This window comes from Drosophila subobscura, chromosome O (assembly GCF_008121235.1).
Source record: "Drosophila subobscura isolate 14011-0131.10 chromosome O, UCBerk_Dsub_1.0, whole genome shotgun sequence".
Classification (NCBI taxonomy): Eukaryota; Metazoa; Arthropoda; class Insecta; order Diptera; family Drosophilidae; genus Drosophila; species Drosophila subobscura.
Window position 1 is genome coordinate 28,819,573 of NC_048533.1, and position 20,788 is coordinate 28,840,360.

Consider the following 20,788-nt stretch of genomic DNA (forward strand, 5'->3'; position numbering starts at 1 on the left):
TGTTTGGCAGTGTGACCGCGGAACTATCGATCAGGTATATCGATAGACCCTCGGAAATATTCCGAAATATACCCTTTCATGTTCAAACCATACCGAAATAACACGAGAACCACAACTCACAGGCAAAAATTTTGAGAAACAAAATATTTCTAAAGTGCAATAAGTGCGAAAAATTTACTTTCTTTAATTTATTACCGATTTGTTGTATTATTTGGAAATATCGATGTTTAAGGCAGCCCTAGTAGAAAACACATGTAAGTTGTTGTTTTCCAACACCTGTCAGCCTGTTTACACTTTGCATTTAATATTTTAATGGAAATTCAGAGTGGCGAATAAATCATAAACTTTGTGAGTGGAATTAAATATTACGAGGAACAATAGTGGATTTTTAGTTTAAGAATGTGCGTTCCATAAATAACCATTCAAAGAGAGCTTGAAGGAAACAGAAAACAAGAGAGCAGTGTACCATTCATATTCATACCCATTTGTATGTACGTACATACCAAGCTATTTCAAAGTTTACAGAACTTGCATATTTTTTACCGACAGCTGTTGAGCACACGGCAGTATATATGTATGTACATTTATTTATATAAAACCAAAGTTCAACGGTACCCTTACAAACACGCGCTGATTACGTTATTTGTGTATCACCTACACCCTACACGGATGCATACATGTGTGTATTTATGTACATACATGTATGTATGTATGGATGAATTTGAACGAGTTTTGCCTCCTCACAATGATTCGGCAGTAATTTTCACACTGTTTTCCCTTTATCATTGCCTAATAAACACGCACACACTAAATACATACAAATCTATGCACACATATGTACATGCAGAACAACAATTGAATATAAAAGTAAGATTATAGATGAAGTTTCTACGATTATGTAAATATAAACAGCTTCAACAAATACATACCTCGTTATCATCAAGTTTTTTCCTGTACTTCCCGCACATCCGTACTTACAGTCAGGCCTGATTTTTATACCCGGTACTCGAAGAGTAAATAGGGTATATTGTATTTGTGCGAGTAACGGTTGTATGTAACGCACAGAAAGAAACGTTACCGACCCCATAAAGTATATATATTCTTGATCAGCATCAATAGCCGAGTCGATTGAGCCATGTCTGTCTGTCCGTCCGTCTGTCCGTCTTGTTTGTCGGCTAGTTCTCAGAGACAATAAGAGCTAGAGCCACCAAATGTTGGCACCAGACTGATGTATGCTCACACTGAAACCAGTGTATTTCAAAAATGAGCCCCGCCCCCGCATAAGGTCGAAAACCTCCCAAATCTAGAAGATAACGAAAACTAAAAACGCCATTCCGTAGGGAATGACCATATCTATCAGATCACCAAATTGGGATCCGATTGGATCATTATTATAGCCACAATGAAGAAATTAATTTGCAGTGGCCAAACCCACCCCGTCCCGCAGCTTATAGCAGCACACTCTGCTTCGCGCAGTTTATGGCCTCTGCCCCTCTTGTCTCTGCCGCGTTTCTGCCCTGACTCTGCAGTGTGTTGCTCTAGGGGAGGGTGGCGAGCAAAAGGAGCGTGTTGGCGTGAGTTGTGTTGTAGGTGTAGATGACAGATGAAGAAAAATGTATAATAACCGCTAAGGATGTAGTACTGAGTGCCGGGTATAAAAGTTGTGACGCGTAAGAAGCGTCTCACACGTCCCGTCTCGTTTCTTTTTAGGTTTAATAAGAATAGATCGGTTTATTAAAAGTTATGTTTATAAACATTAATCTCAAATACTTTTTTCGACTCTCTTATATACATACATAGATACAAAAGAATTAAAATAAACGACTTCCGGTTAAATTATTAATTACAAAAGAAATCTACGGTTATTAGAGTTTTTTTTTAATTGAAGAATTATTAGAGTGGATGTTGTTCTTTCTGGAAAATAGCCCTGCCACCGTTCATTCATGGCAAGAATACTTATCGCATTGTAGTGAAAATGAGTTTTTATGAGCACACATACATTTGTCTGTATACATACATATGTACATATATGCATTTATTCGAAAAGAGAAATACACCTGTCACCGAACAACTCATGTGAGTAAGCATGATAATGCTTTTAGTAAATCTGGTAGATAACTTCGGTTTGTTTTCATCAGGGGGCTCACACTAGGTGAACGGACTGCCAGAAATCAGTTGACTTACTCTCCCTCTGCGTACCGTACGCATGATCGCCAGAGCGGACTGCCGAATCAAATAGTTTCGCTTGCGTAGGGGCACTCGGTTTTAAACAGCTGTAGCCAACGATAAAAGCCTCGCAAATACTCTGAGTTTAGAGATTTAATCAGTGTACAACATACATATTCGATTTGATGCATAAGTCTATTATAAATATATGTACATACATACATATATGTACATATTTCTGTGATCCTTCGTATTAGAGGAACTACTGCTTAGTCAATATATCGTGCAAGTTCCTCAAGTGCTTTAATCAGAGCCAAATGCAAATGCAGTATGAAAATTGTACACCCGTACATTCCCCCGTCCCGATGGCATCCCCGCTGCATAATATGTGCACCCGCCAACCCAAAGGTTCGTTTCTTTGGATTTGTATAAAAGTGCTGAGTGTTGAGTAATTATTCTCGCGCGGTAAAAAAAAAACAAACCACTGAGCATGACTCTTCGAATCACGAATCAAGCTCTCTCACCTTACGTTCTAAAACAGCCACAATGATTGGCAAAAATGTTCCAACAAATTCTTGATTGTGTACAGTGGAGACCCATCATATCAAACATCACCAACATTTATCAAGTTTTTTTAGCTTTAAATTTAAAAGCAAATTTAATTATTAATTCTATGAACACGGTTGAGTACGTGTGTCTTTGGATATATCTCAATGGAAATTATATTTTGATAGTAGACAGTCCGTTGCTGAAGAGATAACTGCAAAACTAGTTTGCGTTGAATGTAAATCCGGTTTGTCATATTATGTGTGTGTTTTAGTTTGTCACGTAAGAAGGAAAGAAGAATGCGTTTTGCACTATTTGATTGTTTTCCTGTTGCAAAGAAACCGTATCTTCGGGTTAATCTGGCAATAACCCTGACCATTCTAGCTGAAAAGTATTCTTGAGATCTCTATAAAGTGGCATCTTGTACTTTACGCCAATTCAAAAAAGATAAGATAAGATGTACAGTTCATACATATGTACATGCATACATACATACATACATATTTATATATGCATATATGTTCCACATATGGAATTAATTAACAATTCATTTCATCGGTATAATATTGGTCCGTCGTATTTCAGAGATTGAGATGAACAGCCATTCAGAAAGTTGTTCCATCTCAACCGCATGCGGACGGTTCGATTCGGTGCACTCCCCCATAGATGACCACGATGCCACGGACGATGACATGACATTTTGCATGTCAAACTACGCCAAGGAAGCGCTGAAGATGATGTTCATGATGCGCTCACACGGCATGCTCACCGACGTCGTGCTGGAGGTAAAAAAGGAGCTCTTTCCCGCCCACAAAGTAGTGTTGTCCGCAGCATCACCTTATTTCAAAGCCATGTTTACTGGTGGCCTAAAGGAGTCTGAGATGTCGCGCGTGCAGCTTCAGGGGGTAAGCTAATATCCACGGTGAACCTCATCATGTTTGTTTAATAGATGAACAGTTTTCCTCTTTGGTTTTTGTAGGTTTGTCCTACAGCAATGTCCCGAATTTTGTATTTCATGTACACCGGACAAATTCGAGTAACCGAAGTGACCGTTTGCCAACTGCTGCCTGCAGCGACCATGTTCCAAGTGCCAAATGTAATTGATGCCTGCTGTGCCTTCCTAGAGCGACAACTAGACCCAACAAACGCCATCGGCATCGCAAACTTTGCGGAGCAGCACGGGTGTGTGGAGCTTCAAAAGAAAGCCAACGTATTCATTGAAAGGAATTTCACTCAGGTGAGTAATCCAATAACGTCAACAATTACCTTCTTAATCGAGAACATTGCCTGTTTAACCCAGGTCTGTCAAGAGGAAGAGTTTCTGCAACTTTCGGCATATCAACTCATTGCCCTTATTCGAAGAGATGAGTTAAACGTGCAGGAGGAGCGCGAGGTTTACAATGCTGTGCTTAAGTGGGTAAAGTACGACGAGGACAATCGACACAGCAAGATGGAACACATACTGGGAGCCGTCCGATGCCAGTTCCTAACGCCCAACTTCCTCAAGGATCAAATGAAGAACTGTGATGTTTTACGCAGAGTTCCGGCGTGTCGCGAATATCTTGCGAAGATCTTCAAAGACCTAACGTTGCACAAGTGCCCTGGAGTAAAGGAGCGTACACCGAACACGACGCGTATGATATTTGTTGCGGGCGGTTTCTTCCGACATTCTCTAGACATTCTGGAGGCCTATAATGTGGACGATAAGACCTGGACTACGCTGCCGAACTTGAGGATTCCACGGTCCGGCCTCGGCGCAGCTTTTCTTAAGGGAAAGTTCTATGCAGTTGGTGGTCGAAACAATAACATGTGCTCCTCCTACGACTCGGATTGGGTGGATCGCTATAGTGCCATAAGCGAGACTTGGCGTCCGTGTTCGCCAATGTCCGTGCCGCGTCATCGTGTGGGAGTTGCCGTTATGGACGAGCTGATGTATGCGGTGGGTGGCTCTGCAGGCATGGAGTATCACAACACAGTAGAATAGTGAGTATCGAGTGAAGATTGCTAATCCCTGATTGTGCTCAGCCAAAGTCTTTATTATTTGCAGCTATGACCCCGACCTCGATCGATGGACGCTTGTTCAACCAATGCATTCGAAACGCTTGGGTGTGGGCGTAGTAGTAGTCAATCGCCTGCTTTATGCGATCGGCGGCTTCGATGGTAACGAACGATTGGCCAGCGTTGAATGTTATCATCCAGAAAACAACGAGTGGAGTTTTTTACCGCCACTGCAAACTGGTCGCAGTGGAGCGGGTAAGTGGAATAAATACATTTCCAATCTGTATGTCTGTTATACTGACTTTTATGTTTTTAGGTGTGGCCGCTATTAACCAATTCATTTACGTAGTTGGTGGCTTTGACGGTACTCGCCAATTGGCCACTGTGGAACGCTATGATACCGAAAATGAGACCTGGGATATGGTTGCACCCATACAAATCGCACGCAGTGCACTCTCTCTTACCCCGCTCGATGGAAAGCTGTACGCCATCGGTGGTTTTGATGGCAACAACTTTTTGTCCATCGTTGAGGTATACGATCCCCGCACAAATACATGGGTGAAGGGTACGCCGCTGAAGTCGGGTCGATCTGGTCATGCCTCAGCTGTTATTTACCAACCTGCAACCTGTGCCACTTCATTTATGGACTACGAGGAAAGCGAGATGCCAAGGCGGGATGGAAGCAACGACGATACCGATGGGGACTCATCACGAGGTCCGTGTGGAAGCAGAAGTCCGCAGTTTGCAGAGAACACACCCATGCAATTTCACACGTCCTTTGGAATGAGTGGTTGTCACAATTGTGAGTCGGAAATAGAAGTTAAACAAGTCGTTACTTCAGAAACGCAACACTATCAAACTTCCGGTATTGGCACACAGGAGCTGCGGAAACCAATATTCTGGGGGCCAATACCACAGTGTAAATCTCGAGGAAATGCACCTTTACCTATGACAGACCCTGGAGGCGCTACAAGAATATCCAGCAACATACTTCCCATCGGGGATGATAAGGCGCGAACAAGATGCATACTCAGTCCAGTATGTACAGCAGCGAAAGCTATACACAGCAGAATTGAATGGCGACTTCGTAAGCTCGCAGCAGCCACATGACAGCTATAAGACGAACCGCATAGCCCCAACCAAAATCAATATTCATTGTACAAAGACTAATTTGTATCACTTAGAATTCCATTTTGAAATGCATTCCATTGAATCATTAGTATGTGAGGATTCAGATATGTGGTTTGCACAAACACTACATATGTATGTTGTATGTCCCTTAAGTGATATTTATGTTTTATGGCATCCATAACATTAACGGCGTATGGCAGCCCATTGTTCTAAGATTGATTAGGGTTAGTAACTTAGCTATAAAACCGTATTTGACAAATTTTAAAATCCACTAATGAAATGATTGTTTTCATTATATAATAAAATTGTCCTATATGCTACCAGCCATTCATTAATTAACTTTTGGTAGTTTTTATTATATTGTTTAATTTTATTTCGGACGCTTTTAATGGCTGCAACTTAAAGACTCCTCTGCTTTCGAGGTCGTGGGGGATTCCATGAAACTGGTGTGTTATCGGTAATAGAGACTATATTTAATCCACCCATTTGCAGTCCCTTAATAGCCGACTGCAAGAAAATTAAGCAATTTGTTGTATTATGGATGACAGGTGGAATTTGCAAACCTACCATTCGTCCAGGCCCGAGGCCACGAACCTTCACTCGAATCGTTTTCCAACCCAATTCAATTGCTTTCTGCAATCAAAGATGTTGGTTTTTCTATGGTACAAGTGTCCATTCACATTAGAATAGGCAAAAACTCACTGCGCTTATGCTTACGGCCGTCGCTTGTGCGGCAATGTTTGTCCCCTTCCTGGTATTTTTAAATCCTTCAATACCGCAAGAACGTATCAGTCTAGGTACGCCTGAAACACGAAGTGTAACTTACATATTTATATAATAATGTATTATTAAAGCTTGCCTTTGTAGTCCGTCACTGAAATGATTGTGTTGTTGGGAGACACGCGAATGTTACAAACCGGCAACTCGTTAAAGGGCATTCCATTAAATAGCTGAGTGGCTAAGGTTGCATCGGGAAAGAACTTGGCCTTTCTGCAAGAACGACAGACTATTATTTATAATTTTTGTTGACTTGACGCTTTGCTCGTACCGGTTAATAAGTGTATCAATATCCACAGACTTTTCGCCCACAGTTCCCTCGTCCTTAGCGGGCATCGACGCCAACATTTCCTTGCGATCTTCTGCCTTTCTGGAGCACACGCTTGTGTGAATCTGTGAAGAACTCAATGGCCCTAAGGGCAAAGTAGCCCGCTTAGCAAAGCTAACAGCACTTAAAATCGCCCTTTTAATATACATTTTTAACTTCAACAAACATATGGTGGCATACAAGTTACATCATTTCCAGTGTGACCGCGATAATACCGAAATATTCCTTCTCATTTTCACAGTATTCCGAAAACATACCGGGGCAAAACAAATTTCTAGACTGTTATACATATCCCGTAAACACCTGTTGACCATTTCAGATATATTATTGGTTTATGATCGAAAGGTATTATTTACTTTGCTCTGATTGTCCCAATTCACAGCCTTCTGAAACTGGCCCACACTTATTTATTATTATTATACTTTAAATTTCAATTTGATCACATAATTTACTTAAATATACCACACACTGAATGAAATATACCATTGAATACCCATAATAGACTATTTATACCAGTTTCAGTATGTTTGTTATAGCTCGCAAGAGTGACCATCTTCTGCTTGCTTTCGCACGTGTTCTATAAGAGTCAAAATAAAGTTGTAATTATTGGAAATGGCTCTAAAACGATTGAAGAGTAAGTTATTTGCCATGCTTGCAGTGTTTGGATCATCTCATAATCGTTTATATTGCAGCTAAAAAATCAAAACGATTGACGGGCCGTCTCAGGCACAAAATCGACAAAAAGGTGCGTGAGCACAACAGGAAGGAACGTCGCGTTGCAAAGAAAAATCCGAAGAAAGGTAGCAAAAAACAAAAACTCATCCAGGTACCGAACATCTGCCCATTCAAGGATGACATACTAAAGGAAGTTGAGGAAGCCAAGGAACGTCAAGAAGCCGAGAGGCAGGCTCGCCGCGATGCTTTCAAATTGGAACGAGAACAGAATAAATTCAAGTCTCTGGAAACTATGGTAGAAGACGCGGACATGCGGAGCACAGTCCATGGAGCGATGCACGAAAATGATTCAGTCAATGACAACCAAAAGAAGTACAAGAATGCAGTCACAAAGGAACAGTCTTTGAAGCAATACTTTAAAGAATTCCGTAAGGTCATTGAAAATGCCGACGTTGTCCTGGAAGTAGTCGATGCTCGTGATCCTCTGGGAACGCGATGCAACGAAGTAGAACGGGCCGTCCGAGGAGCGCCTGGCAACAAACGCCTTGTACTTATACTGAACAAGGCTGACCTGGTGCCTAGGGAAAACCTAGACAACTGGATTAAGTACTTCCGGCGCATAGGTCCAGTGACTGCATTTAAAGCTTCCACACAAGATCAAGCTTCTCGCTTGGGTCGCCGCAAGCTTCACGACATGAAATCCGCTAAAGCCATGCAGGGATCGGTCTGCATTGGAGCTGAGCTACTAATGTCCATGCTGGCCAACTACTGCCGAAATAAAGGCATCAAGACATCGATTCGCGTGGGAGTTGTTGGCATCCCAAATGTGGGCAAGAGTTCAATAATCAATTCGCTGACCCGAGGCAGGTCGTGCATGGTGGGCAGTACCCCTGGTGTAACAAAGTAAGTACTCTGTCTCATTATGATTTTAACTACATCTAATATATGTTGGTCTTCGAAAACTAAAGGGCCATGCAGGAAGTCGAACTTGATTCGAAGATCAAGCTGATTGATTGTCCAGGGATTGTATTCACGAGTGGAGCTGATAGTTCCCATGCCGTGCTTAAGAACGCTCAGCGCGTTGGTGATGTAAAAGATCCGTTCACAATTGCGGAAAGCGTTTTGAAAAGGGCCAGCAAAGAATATTTCTGCTCTATGTATGACATTACAAGCTACGACACCTTTGAAGAATTCTTTGCAAAGAAGGCGGCCAGAATGGGTAAGTGTGCTGATGTTACAACCTGTTGCGTACTAACCTTTTTATTTATAGGAAAATTCTTGAAGAAAGGGGTACCTGATGTTGTGGCTGCTGCGCGAAGTGTGCTCAATGACTGGAACACGGGAAAAATCAAATATTGCACACAACCTCCAGAAGTAGTGGAGTCGCAAAGTGTACACATTAGTGCCTCGATAGTACACGCCGAGGCCCGCGAGTTTGATGTGGATAACTTTGAGTCCATGGAGACAGATATACTAGAACAATGCACTGTCAAAACAGATGACGTTATGGAGATTGCATGTACAGGTACTCTGGAGATTAGGAAACCTCGAGAGGAAGATGAGACGGCAACTGATATTCCAACAAATCTAGTTATAAACGAGAAGGACAAGTCATTGAAAGCTCGTAAAAGAAAATTGGGTGATGAAAAAGAAAAACCAGACCCCGCCCTGCTTTTAGAAGGTAAATGTCCCATAACCATTTGTCGTAACATAATGTTTTTTTAACATAAACTCTCGTTTTTAGAAAATCAATCGATCAACAAATCTATTAAAGAAGTGCAAAAGCGAAAGAAGAAGCAAAATGTGCGCAATGAGAAGAAAATCTCAAAAATTACAGATGTACTGGATAACTTTAGCCTGGGTTCCGGTTCATCCACTTCAAAGGCAGATAAATATGATTTCGATCAGGATTATGTAATTGAATAAATTATCTGCATTTTCCAAAATAATCAATAAAACTACGATATGGGTGACATTTTATTCCTCTGGTGTACTTGCTTTTTTTGTTAAAGGATCTTCCATCGTTTTCCAAACAAGATTCGCAAAATAGTTCATTAAAAACGGTCGAGTTTTGTAAATATATTGAAATTGCATTTAAATATGTTGAAACTTAACAGTATAACTGCAGTGATTATATATTTGATCATATTTAAGCTACGATGGTGCATCTGTTTCATTGAAATTTAAAAGTCTGGAAAAATCCGCTCAGTTATTTAACTTAATTTATTATTTTACAGTTTGTTAGACTCGTGTCTTAAATTATATACAATTTAATTGAAGCCCATTCCTCTGGAGTCTCCTGTTCTTCAACACACTGAGAAGTTTAAACAAAATTGTTATCTGGTTTGAATTAATCTTAGCCCCATAATGCAGGCTGCCACACGGTTTGTTAAATGTACATGGATACAATACTAATTCCAGCGCACGGATTTCTAATGCCACACCCAATGCTCATATTTACATTTCTTGGATCTAGAAATGCAACTGAAACGGGCGACATTTAAACACGAATAGACTTTAGAAAAAATCCCCAAACTGACAGCTAGACAATTTTCATATGGTGTTTGTGTAGGGTACTATGAAAATGGTCGGATGAATGATTCCTCTGAATTGGTCGGATCTTGTCACTATATAAAGCTTCCACAGGAAGAATTGGTTAAAAATGTATTTTTAAGAGACCAACCAAACGTTTGTGTTTGCCAGTCTAAAAGATATTTTTACTGATCGTCGAACTTTAGCATGCCGCGGTCAGATTTTGAAGGGAAGAGATGTCTACTATTATCGGTACATCGAAATGAAAAATCGTCAAAATATCAACATAAAATATAAATATGTTTGAACATGACGTTTGCTAGCTCCAAAAAAATTATATCCGTGGACGCCAGAATCAAGAATGGAAACTAATGTGTATCTATGTACATATGTATGTATGTATGTTTGTATGTACATGCAGTTCTACTTAAAATTTTAATAATGTTTTACCTCAATTTATAGGGGTAGAGCGTTCAACAAGGTTCCATATTCGTTTCTGGTTAAACTGAATTGGCGCAATGTGTTTGCGTATGTCTAAATAATTTAAATATTTAATATATGTTTGTCAGACCTACTCGCATAGACCTCTAGAGTCTAGACCTATGCGTCGGTACATATGTACATATGCACTATGTGTGTATATTTAGAGTGAATCACAGTATTTAAATTTTACCTATGTGTACATGTTTAACAATCATTACCATATATTTACTTAAATTCAAGCTCCCCCACTCGTAGACTCCTCCCTTAATGCGAATCTAATGATTTATAGCTTAATTTCGATGTGCCTACTTGCAGTTAATTGAAACATTTTAAGAAGCTATTCATGTAGACATTTTAAATGATTTCTTTGCAGTCCTTTGTGGTTCCAAATGATTGGTTGTTTGATGGCTTATCGGCAGCTCGGTATACGCAGCTTCAAGCTCTTCATTCCCGTGGTTGAATCTGTAACCAGCCAAATTTTGCCACATAACGTGGTCAACAACTTTTGCACCTTGCGCAGCAGTTGGCGCGAGCGTTGCAAGTCTCCTTCGCTCCGCCACAAACACTGTTGGTCTGGACAAAGAGGTTCGGCCAAATAGGGCGCTGCTGGTGAAAATACTGTCGTAAGGGCCAGCAGCAAGTACTGTCACCGCAGGTGGCTGAAGTGCACTTCCAGCCAGCAGGGACAGCACATGATATCCTGCCGTTTGTATGTATGACCCCAACCCTTGACAAAGCTTATTTTCATGCTAAACCGGTCGATGGGTCCCAATGGGTGATTTTGAGACCGTTTTGTGATCAACAGTTGAGCCCTATAACAAGAACAATTTAGAACTTCGTTTTTCCAGATAAAAATATCAAATTTTGTTTAACCTGGTAGTTTCGAAGGCCTTCAGACAGTAACCAGGCATTACTTTACAGACACGGTCCAAATGTTCGGCTAGTGTCGGAGAGTCCACAAAGATTGGCACGTTGCCTCGATTGTAAATCCAAACATCGCCGCTTTCAAGGCTCAACGTAACTCCTGAAATGTAGATGGAAACAACATCACTTAAAAAGTCGCCGCATAAGTATTTACAATTTTTATTTACCTAGCCCGACTTTTTGTCGTGTATTTTGGACAGCGTCAGAGTGAGGTCCCCTGCCCACGGAGGTTAGCTCGCGGAGGCACATGCTGTCTCCACCACTGTCCACAATCCCATCTGTGTAGATATTTACAGTTGTCTTTCTGGCGTGAAAGAACTCTCCAACTCGATGAGAAAGCTCCCAATAAGCAATTTGGCACCAGCCCCTAGCGTTGACTGTGTCACCTGAAATAAGAGAGAGGATATAGAATGTAATTAATGATCTGGGGTTTCCATTAGAATTCAATAGGCCTGAAGTACATAGTTTCGATTAGATCTCTTTCGCTCCTTAAGACATTAAGTAATTTGTATGTGCAAGTACAAGTATACCACTAACACAGGATCACCCACCATGTAAGGAAGTGTATCTATAGCGTCGGCATGCCTTACTGCTGCTTTGCTCCGAGAAAGAAGACCCTCGGCAACGGCATAATACATGGTTGAATTTTTTGTTTATTTCTATTTTTAACTGGCATGTCACCAAATCGTCGTAAAGCCGCAACTTAACGGTCCATTTAAATGTAATAGTTCTCCGTCATTTTGTCGCCAGTACATGCCATAAAAAATCAAATACACATTTAACATACACATCCATTCATACGTACATATGTATGTATGAGTATACACAGACACTGCACATTCTGGTCAGTTTCACAGTTTCGTCGTCCGACGTCGCCGTTGGGTGGGCACTGAATGCCATGAAATGAATGATATCATAGCCCCATTGACGTGGATGTACAGGGGCGCCAGGTGCTCCCCGGTGCCCGCACTCAAACCGTTCTCCGTTCTACAACACTCTTGTAAGCAGGCGCAAAGATTTGTTGTTGGTTGGTTTGGCGCCGTCGGCACCGCCAACTCACCTCGCTCCGCCGATCAGTCGCATTCGTTTGTGTTTGTTTTTCGCTCATTATTTATTTTCATTTCGCTTTTGCTGTTTTCGCTTAAAAGTTAATATCAATATAGAAAGTGACGGCCTGACGCGGCAGCCTGGCGCCACGAACAACTTGTCCTCTGTCGCGGCCGGCGTACCAATCACACGCACGCGAGCGCAGATGTTTCGGGTAATCTCTGTAGGTACATTTGTATGCACATATGTATGTGTGTATTAATGTACAACCGTTAATATAAAAGCAAACTCTCCAATTGAATAAATCACACAATCTCTATCTCTCTCTTTAAAAAAAAAATAGTAGAGCGCCCTCCGATAAGTGAGAACCGTGCTCGTGTCGTAAAGGCCAAAAACAATCTCACCTTTTCCTTCAGTGGTAAACGACTCTAGACTAGGGCCAAGAAACTGCGATTCCGCTTGCTTGAAGGTGCTGCTCGAAAAGCTGTTGCTTTGCACGCTCCACGTGGTCGCTGCTGACTTTCTGTCGTTTTGGGAGTCTTCTTCTTCGGAATCTAAAAGGGCGAAACGCTAAATTTTGGACGGGATTCTCGACTAAGCCGCTGTTACTCACCTGCATCTTTCAGTCGCAGCATTTTTGAACGGTGGTAGGGCGGAAGTGAAGACTCTGAAATTAAATTAACACAAATTTGATGTTATTGGCCGGCATGTATGTATGTAATGTAGAGAGTTAATGTAATGCCTCGATATTTACTAAGTTTTCGAACGCTTTAATAAGTCTTAAGATATTAATTCTACCTATCTAGAAACTATCTAGATGCTCATTGGTTGTGTATCAAAAAACTGTTTAAACTGTTTGTAAGCGGACCGCGAAAAAATGGCCATTAGTACGACTAGTAAGTGCATACATATATTTACATACAGATATTAATGTATGTAAATATGTATGTTTTTATGTAAGATACAATTTATTCAATTGAAATTCGTGAGTAGTTTTCTTTATTTTTTGCAATGAACAACGATATTAGAAAGATGGTAATCCCACATCGACATATGTAAATATGTACATAGTACATTGCAAAAGAAGTTAAATAAGTTTAAATAAGCAGATATTATGACTGAATGTGCATCACTTCATGCTGCGGCTAAAATATGGAGGTGAGCAACGGCGACCTAGTCGATAATCGGGTCTACAATAGAGAGTTTCGCCCTTACAGGTTCCGAAGGAGAAGACTCCCAAAATGTACGTTCATTCAAAATATATCTTCTTTTAACAGCCGAAAGCGGGAAAAATAGACATAGCTGTCATTGGAACGTAGAATGCGAAGACACAACATAAAGATGTAAATGTATAGGGAGCCATGGGACCGATCAATTAGCAAAGCAAGTGTTTGAAAAGCTGCAGGTTCTCTAAACTTGTTTTAGTTTCTTGACTAACTTTATTTTCAATTGAATTGAACCAAATATCCGTGTACTTATAGAAGAGCTTAATTAAAATCGAAAATCCTTGCCAATTGATTCTTAAACCATTTTAGCTACTCAAAACTTCGGGTTATGCTTCGTATACATGCGAGTCTTTGGGACGGGTCGTGTGATGAGATCATGGTTCACAAACCTAATACATACTAGTATTATAATATTCGTTCAGCAAACCCATTTCAATGCGAAACCGAGAGAACAGCAAAAGCACCAAAAACAATACGCAACAAAAAAAAACTCTAGCGTAGGCAAGCTAAACATCAGCGTCTCGAAATAAAAATAAATAAATAATCTTTTCCTATCGGCCAAAGCCAGCAGAGAGGGGTGACATTTTATTGGCCCAGAAATCGTTTGATGTGCTGCGGTCATCGTCATCGACGGCGTTGAATTAAATCATGATTACATTCAACCGTTTTCTTTCGTCTTTTAAACGAATGGAAACGGGAATGTTTGAAGCGAAGTAATGCAAGTGAAAAGTAGTTATTTACATATGTATGTACATACGTACATATGTATGTACATATGTATGTGTATTATGAAATTTGAAATTTTGTTTGGCGACAAATGCTTCCTTCTGCCATCTGAAGTATGTATGTATGCAGATGCATATGCATGTTGTATGTTCGTTCGGTATGCACATACATACATCATAAGTACATCTGTACATGAAAAATTGCCGATACCCCCATTCGGTCTCAAGTTTGAAGTATAATCATTGTACGTACATACGTACATGCATTCATACATACATATATGTATGTACATACATACATGAACATGCAAACATGTGAGTAAAAGCGTTCGTATGTATGTTTTGTATAAAACCGCGCTAAAAATATAAAACAAACAAATCAGAAACTACATTTGTATGAATGCATGTAGACGTACATTGGTATGTATGTAAATATACATACACATGCATACATGCATATGTATGTACATACATAGTTCGAGTACAAGTACGCGTAAGAGTATCGCATCGGGCACCGTTTGCATTAGCGACGACGCCCGATTATTTCCTGGCGCCAGTTTCTAAATTTACACAAATTATTTTCAAAGAATTTTGTCGCCGTCATGTTGGCCGACCGTTTGCGTGGCGCTTTCACGCATATTCTCTTCCACTTCACTTCGCATTCGCGTACTCTCGCAAATACTCACACACGTACACGGTGCTACAGAGAGCACATGATAAAGCGAAAATAAGCCCACACAAACGTAGGAGAGAGAGATTGCTTGGATGGGATCGCGAGAGAGTGGGTACGTCTGGGCAAAAAGTCAAGGCGCGCAGTGAGCGCAGGAACTTGAAATTCAATTTTCTTTGAGAGCATTCAATACCTAATACAGAGACGGACCGGTTACACTACATATTTTTGTACACATGTACGTAAGTATGTATTTATGTATGTTTGGCGCCACCAAATACACAGAACAGAACACAGTCGTGGTCTGCAGTATTGGAGCGCCGGCCCCAGGTAGACGTTTTAGTATGGTTTGTCGTACGAAAATTGTAAGCGTTGGGTCAAAACAGAGGATGCAATTTTCCAAATGAATTTTAGTTGTATGTCCTACTGGATCAGGTGTATAATCTGGATAAGTATTTCTCTTTAACCCGGGTTATAACCCGTCCGCAAATGTATCTCACACGTCCTTTGGTATGTACATAATGATGTACATATGTATGGTACTATACTCTTGAATCCGCTAATAGCCTTGGCTTTGTCAATCCTACCTGTATCGCTGATGTTTATTATGCGGTACCAATGCAGTGGGTTGCAGCATGTGTACACGCAGTCTCGTGCGCTGGGACAGGCGGGCAGGCGTTTTAGCTCCACGCCGCTCCTGAGGCTGGGCCAAAAGAAGAGTCGACACGCGGTCAAGTGCTGCTCCTTGTCGGCTGGCGAGGTGGTGCACTTGATCAGAATGCACTGCAAGAAGGTTGGCGGGGTGGCAATTACGGCGTCGATGTTTGACTTTCTTGAGGGATGATCCACGCGGCTTTTGACGGCACGCAAAAGTTCGGACTGTTGCTTCTGCTTGAGCAGCTTCATCAGGGCATCGAAATCTTTTCGATTGGGCGTCTCGGGAGCTTGCGTGGATCCCGTCGTCCAGGAAATGTTCGTCAGCTGGGGGTGCGATTGTTTCGTGAACGGAATTGTGTAGTCTCGGCTCCAGCAAGTCGAGCCGCTGCTGGCCTCCGCTGCGTGACCGCCGGCGCCACAGCAGTTGCGAAACATGTTTGCTGCAGTCGTACGAAACGTCGTCGCGCTCACTGTTGCCATAGAAGGGGGAGACGTTGAGGTCTGGTGGTGCACTTGATCGTTTTCGTCGATGAACATATCGTCGCCAGAGCTTACGCAGCTGCATCCAGGTTTGGTATAGCTGAAGTCCGAGTCTTCTGTGGCACTGGACGCGGGTGATGGTGATCCCAACGTACCCGTGATGCCACGTGGCACTAGCTGTTGTGTGTAGTTTAGTGGTGGGCGGGGGAGGCGGCAGTTGTTGGCGTTTGAGTTGGGGATGCCGTTGTTGTTCTGGCAGTAAGGGCCGCAACAGTCTGTGGCGTAAGGAATCGAATTGTATGGTGGCGGGGGAGTTTGACGCATCGGTAAGGAAGTTTCCTCGCAATAGGAGCTTCTGCAGCCAAACGAGGTACCCCGCGTCATCTGAAGGCGGTGTCGATGTGGAGGGGGCGGCGGCTGTGGTGGCTGTGTGGGTCCTGGCACCCCATCGCACGCACCTGGATTGTTTTTTGACGCATAACGCCATAGTTCTTTCTTCTTTTCGTTTGGGAATATCATGGAGGGACATACAGTTTTTTGGTAGCATCGATCTTATCGTATGCGCATTATTCGAATTGACTAACTTGTTTCGCGGACTCGATAAAGCCGGCTAGTCACGGTAGTTTGCGGTGGTTTGCAAAGTGCAATGCAATATGGGTGGGGCTCCGGTGGGAGAGAGGGTTCGCTGTGTGTGTCCCACACTACGTGATTCGCGCACTTGGCGTGACAGCTCAGCTGGACTTTGACTGGAACGTTTACGTTTCTCGATTTCCTGAATATACATACAATATGTACATAAGTACATACATAGGTACTGATTTGGTACTATTGGTGTCACTCGATGGGTTTGATGATATGTCCTCAGTGGTATTGATATGTAGTAAAGTGTGCACTCTGTAAGAGAAAGAGAGTTTTCTGATTAGTCACTGTTATGCACTTGCACACCTATTAGTCTAAAAATCATATTTAAGTACTAATAAATCTGCAGATATGTATGTACATATGTGTGTGTGATCGATCTTATTTATAAGCAATGTACTGACAATAGGGGGTCAGGCCACGCTGATGCATGTGCAGAAGAACAGATCTGTGAGGGGAGCTATGTATGTACATGCAATGTGTATGTATGTACAAAATGACATCCGAAATGTTCGCGCTGTGTGTGTGGCCCCCCGTCCGACCATTTCCATTTTGTTGCTGGCATTTCTTGCGCTCCTTATCGACGACAGAAGTGGCGCCGCCGGCATGACGGCACTCGCAAGCAACAGCAACAAAATTACGAGTCAGCCCCACACAACGCAGAAACACACCACACATAAACACAGCACAGACACTCTATACATACATACATATATATGTACATCCATGCACACGCATACATACCCACTCACACAGTCGCTTACAGAATGAATTTACTTGCGTGCAGCAGTCGAATGTAGAGGCACGGCAAGCGAGACGAGAGAGAGACCAGAAAAGAGAAGCAGGCAGGGCAGGAGCAGAGGCGGAGGCAGAGGCAGAGCTGGCGCCAGGGCGCCACTGACGTAATAAAAGAAATAATAGTAACGATGTCGGCGGCGGCGGCGGCATCGTCGGAATGGCGCCACCAATATAAACTTATATCAGACAGACACAGACACAGACACAGACACAGATACGAGGCAACGACGGTCGGTTGTCAGCCGGTTTGACAAGTTGAAGAATCAACAATATTTAAGGTTGAGGCGACTGCAGAACTCGAACGTGGTCAGAAAATCATCCAGAGAGCGTGAACGAACACAGGCATGAGCGACGACGAGGCGAGAGTATATGTACATACATGCATATGTATGTTTGTACATCCATGTGTATGAATGTATGTATTTTTTTCTTTGATTGTGTTTACGTGCGGAACCAATACACACTCGAATTCTTCTGAAAATTCATCGGGTAAAAGAATTTAGGGTTTTTAAAGTGAACAGAGCTTCCCGGCGACGGGGTGTGCATTGGTCAGTGGAAGGAGGTATCTTTTCTGCAGAAAACATCTACATGAATACATACATATGTATGTACATATATAAGTGCATGTGCTAATACGTCTATGGCGATGCACATGAATATGTACACACGAGAATGTTTTTTCTTTTGCCAAAGATCACGATTAAAGTACATTTGCACACATCCATGTGTATTTTCACTGTAAATTCTCTTCAATCTACAAATGTATGAATGTTTAAGGGATCGGATCGAATTAAGAATGAATACATCTGTATGAAAATGTACATACTGTGTATGTACATAAGTATGTACGCGTGTATGCTCAGTATAGTTCACAAAACATTCACAAAAACGATCACGAAACAAATTTACATAATAAAAGAGGTACAATAATCAATACTTGTCGAAATATTGCTTAGACGTTGAGTTGTTATCCAGCGCAGCACATTGGATAATAAACAATCTTTTTTCTTTTAATTGACACTATGGACAAAACGGTCTTACTTTTTGCTGCACATAGCGAAAATTTTAGCTGACATAGAAAGAATTGGTCGAAAACAAAGCTTTATTGAACATAGAACATAGAAATCTACATACATACATACATATGTACAGTAGTAAATATGTACGTACATTAATACATACATACATATGTACGTTCATATGCACATGCCAATATGTATTACGACCGTTTGGACATTTTGATACCCTTGTTGTCGTGGGGGCTGTATGATATAGTGGTCCGATCTCAATACTGAGTATATTAAATTTGTTAAGTCATTGAAAGAATGTGCATGTTCTTAGAAATAGCCACTTATTAATAATACTTAATGGGATATACATATAAATCCACGAAAACGGAAGAAGACAACGCAAGTTCAAAGTACTTACTGTTTAAATAATGTTTATCCACTGTATAGTATCCTTAGCATTTGTTTTAGTTGTAGAAGATATGTGTGTTGTATTCATAGATATGTTTATTAATATACACATGTATTCTTGATATGTTTAATATGTTGACCTTATTTCAGGATTCACATGACTAAAGAAGAAATTATTTATTAAGTTAAATCGATATTGCACAATTCCTCTTCCTTTAACTTTTTATCACGTAGGTTTAAATTTGTACATATGTGTGTACATACATATGTTTAAATTACTGTGTCGATATGTACATTACAATGCTGCTTTTTGGTTTTTAATCTCAAAGTAATAGTCATATGGGCATTTTAATGATATCCATACAATCTGTAAGAATGTGGATACGAAGGCTTGTTTATTATTGTGTGTTATATAATTCGTGACCGCGATGTTAGATTTTGTACGATAAACTGCACAAATATACCATAAATACCCTTGCGGCTCCAGGGTACTGGGTACTGGGTGAATAAATCAAACTAATGGACAGCACGCACTGCCTCTGGACACGAATTAAGAAATGTTCCACTGTGAAAAACAGTTTGTTTTCCGATAATTGCAGGGTTTTTATTCACATTAGCACAATTTTTGTTAAACACCGTCGTGCGGCAGCAGTGCTATAGTTGTGTTATTGATTTATTGATTTGTAATTGATTTTAAATGTGTACATGTGTACAAACCACTCGAACGGGCACCGAAAACTAGAGGCACTTTCTTATTCAATCGTATGGTGTAGGGTATACCCGATGCGATTCCAATCTACCTCTAGAATGGAACAGAATGTGTAGTTGGTAGTTGGGTCTGAATCATTTTCACTTTAATCAATTTCACGAATCGAATCGGCTTACATTCACAACGGGGCCAACCAGCAGCGGCCTTTTGCCTGCTTGGTTCAACCTTTCACTTATTTTTAATTTTTACATTTGAGGCAGCTGATGAACCGTTCTCGGAAAATAAAATTCCAAAATTAAATTCAATTATTGCCTATTCTTTGTGCGTGGTGCCTATTGGTTATAGTTGTCACCGCCCGCCGCCCGCGTTGCAATACAAAAAAAACCACACGACCAACAAAAGTATTTTCTTTCTGAATTCAGAAACAAATCGGCACTACTTCCGAGCTAGAATCGTTTTTGCCGATTTCCTTTTGTCGAGATTATCAATATTTCAACGGTCTTTGCAGGTGCAGGGAACAACGTACATACGTCTGCCGCCGAACAAAGATTTTTTTTTCTGGATATTTTCTTTTCAAATTTTACTGTGCGCGCGAATTTTTGGGCCTTATTGTGACTCTGCAATTTGCGGCTCTCCTGTGTCTAAACGGTCAGGGAAATACTCTCTCCGGTCAGGGAAATCCGCTCCTGTGTATAAACGGTCAGGGAAATCCTCTCTCCGGTCAGGGAAATCCGCTCCTGACTAAACTGTCAGGGAAATTCTCTCTTGCTCTTGGCTCTATCAGGGACCTAATTTGTACGCAGTTATGAGCGCCAGCTCTCATCAAACCCCTCCCATCAAATTGTTTTTGTTTTTTTGT

General features: G+C 41.3%; 4 protein-coding genes across 7 annotated transcripts; 2 read left to right on the plus strand and 2 right to left on the minus strand.

The window, feature by feature from the left end:
- The first annotated feature begins 261 nt into the window (after window positions 1-261).
- Window positions 262-6,144, plus strand: LOC117896576 (kelch-like ECH-associated protein 1B). Of its 4 annotated transcripts, XM_034804980.1 has the most exons (7): window positions 2,432-2,574; window positions 3,298-3,617; window positions 3,692-3,949; window positions 4,013-4,695; window positions 4,760-4,965; window positions 5,027-5,549; window positions 5,580-6,144. In XM_034804980.1, the coding sequence occupies exons 1-7, from the start codon at window positions 2,484-2,486 to the stop codon at window positions 5,818-5,820; spliced, it is 2,322 nt and encodes a 773-aa protein (XP_034660871.1). In that variant the 5' UTR covers window positions 2,432-2,483; the 3' UTR covers window positions 5,821-6,144. The 4 variants fall into 4 exon arrangements, with proteins under 4 accessions (XP_034660872.1, XP_034660871.1, XP_034660870.1 ...); XM_034804981.1 differs by lacking the exon at window positions 2,432-2,574 and adding an exon at window positions 262-348 and having other exon boundaries at window positions 5,027-6,143; XM_034804979.1 differs by having other exon boundaries at window positions 2,433-2,574; window positions 5,027-6,143.
- Window positions 6,145-6,190: 46 nt separating this feature from the next.
- LOC117896579 (28S ribosomal protein S11, mitochondrial) lies at window positions 6,191-7,146 on the minus strand. Its single transcript, XM_034804984.1, has 5 exons — window positions 6,890-7,146; window positions 6,701-6,831; window positions 6,544-6,644; window positions 6,409-6,474; window positions 6,191-6,348 (listed from the first exon to the last, which is right to left on the minus strand). Exons 1-5 carry the CDS (start codon window positions 7,093-7,095, stop codon window positions 6,241-6,243), a joined length of 612 nt encoding a protein of 203 aa, XP_034660875.1. The 5' UTR covers window positions 7,096-7,146; the 3' UTR covers window positions 6,191-6,240.
- A 326-nt stretch (window positions 7,147-7,472) lies between these two features.
- LOC117896265 (guanine nucleotide-binding protein-like 3 homolog) lies at window positions 7,473-9,601 on the plus strand. Its single transcript, XM_034804456.1, has 5 exons — window positions 7,473-7,580; window positions 7,639-8,524; window positions 8,590-8,840; window positions 8,892-9,302; window positions 9,366-9,601. The coding sequence occupies exons 1-5, from the start codon at window positions 7,559-7,561 to the stop codon at window positions 9,545-9,547; spliced, it is 1,752 nt and encodes a 583-aa protein (XP_034660347.1). The 5' UTR covers window positions 7,473-7,558; the 3' UTR covers window positions 9,548-9,601.
- Window positions 9,602-9,829: 228 nt separating this feature from the next.
- LOC117896264 (mothers against decapentaplegic homolog 6) lies at window positions 9,830-20,447 on the minus strand. Its single transcript, XM_034804455.1, has 7 exons — window positions 19,231-20,447; window positions 15,816-17,259; window positions 13,221-13,274; window positions 13,012-13,161; window positions 11,728-11,946; window positions 11,510-11,660; window positions 9,830-11,448 (listed from the first exon to the last, which is right to left on the minus strand). The coding sequence occupies exons 2-7, from the start codon at window positions 16,882-16,884 to the stop codon at window positions 11,283-11,285; spliced, it is 1,809 nt and encodes a 602-aa protein (XP_034660346.1). The 5' UTR covers window positions 16,885-17,259; window positions 19,231-20,447; the 3' UTR covers window positions 9,830-11,282.
- Window positions 20,448-20,788: the final 341 nt, after the last annotated feature.

Bases quoted from the DNA above. Each gene is read 5' to 3' on its own strand.
- LOC117896576 (XM_034804979.1), top strand. From the start codon at position 2,484: ATGCAAATGCAGTATGAAAATTGTACACCCGTACATTCCCCCGTCCCG. The intron at 3,950-4,012 runs GTGAGTAATCCA...TGTTTAACCCAG, and splicing joins TTGAAAGGAATTTCACTCAG to GTCTGTCAAGAGGAAGAGTT. The intron at 4,966-5,026 runs GTAAGTGGAATA...TTATGTTTTTAG, and splicing joins AACTGGTCGCAGTGGAGCGG to GTGTGGCCGCTATTAACCAA.
- LOC117896264 (XM_034804455.1), bottom strand. From the start codon at position 16,884: ATGATATTCCCAAACGAAAAGAAGAAAGAACTATGGCGTTATGCGTCA. The intron at 13,275-15,815 runs GTAGGATTGACA...ATTTAATTTCAG, and splicing joins AATAAACATCAGCGATACAG to AGTCTTCACTTCCGCCCTAC. The intron at 11,449-11,509 runs GTTAAACAAAAT...TTCTTGTTATAG, and splicing joins AAGGCCTTCGAAACTACCAG to GGCTCAACTGTTGATCACAA.
- LOC117896579 (XM_034804984.1), bottom strand. From the start codon at position 7,095: ATGTATATTAAAAGGGCGATTTTAAGTGCTGTTAGCTTTGCTAAGCGG. The intron at 6,832-6,889 runs GTACGAGCAAAG...TCGTTCTTGCAG, and splicing joins ATTGATACACTTATTAACCG to AAAGGCCAAGTTCTTTCCCG. The intron at 6,475-6,543 runs GTGAGTTTTTGC...CTTTGATTGCAG, and splicing joins CGGCCGTAAGCATAAGCGCA to AAAGCAATTGAATTGGGTTG.
- LOC117896265 (XM_034804456.1), top strand. From the start codon at position 7,559: ATGGCTCTAAAACGATTGAAGA. The intron at 8,525-8,589 runs GTAAGTACTCTG...CGAAAACTAAAG, and splicing joins AGTACCCCTGGTGTAACAAA to GGCCATGCAGGAAGTCGAAC. The intron at 9,303-9,365 runs GTAAATGTCCCA...TCTCGTTTTTAG, and splicing joins CCCCGCCCTGCTTTTAGAAG to AAAATCAATCGATCAACAAA.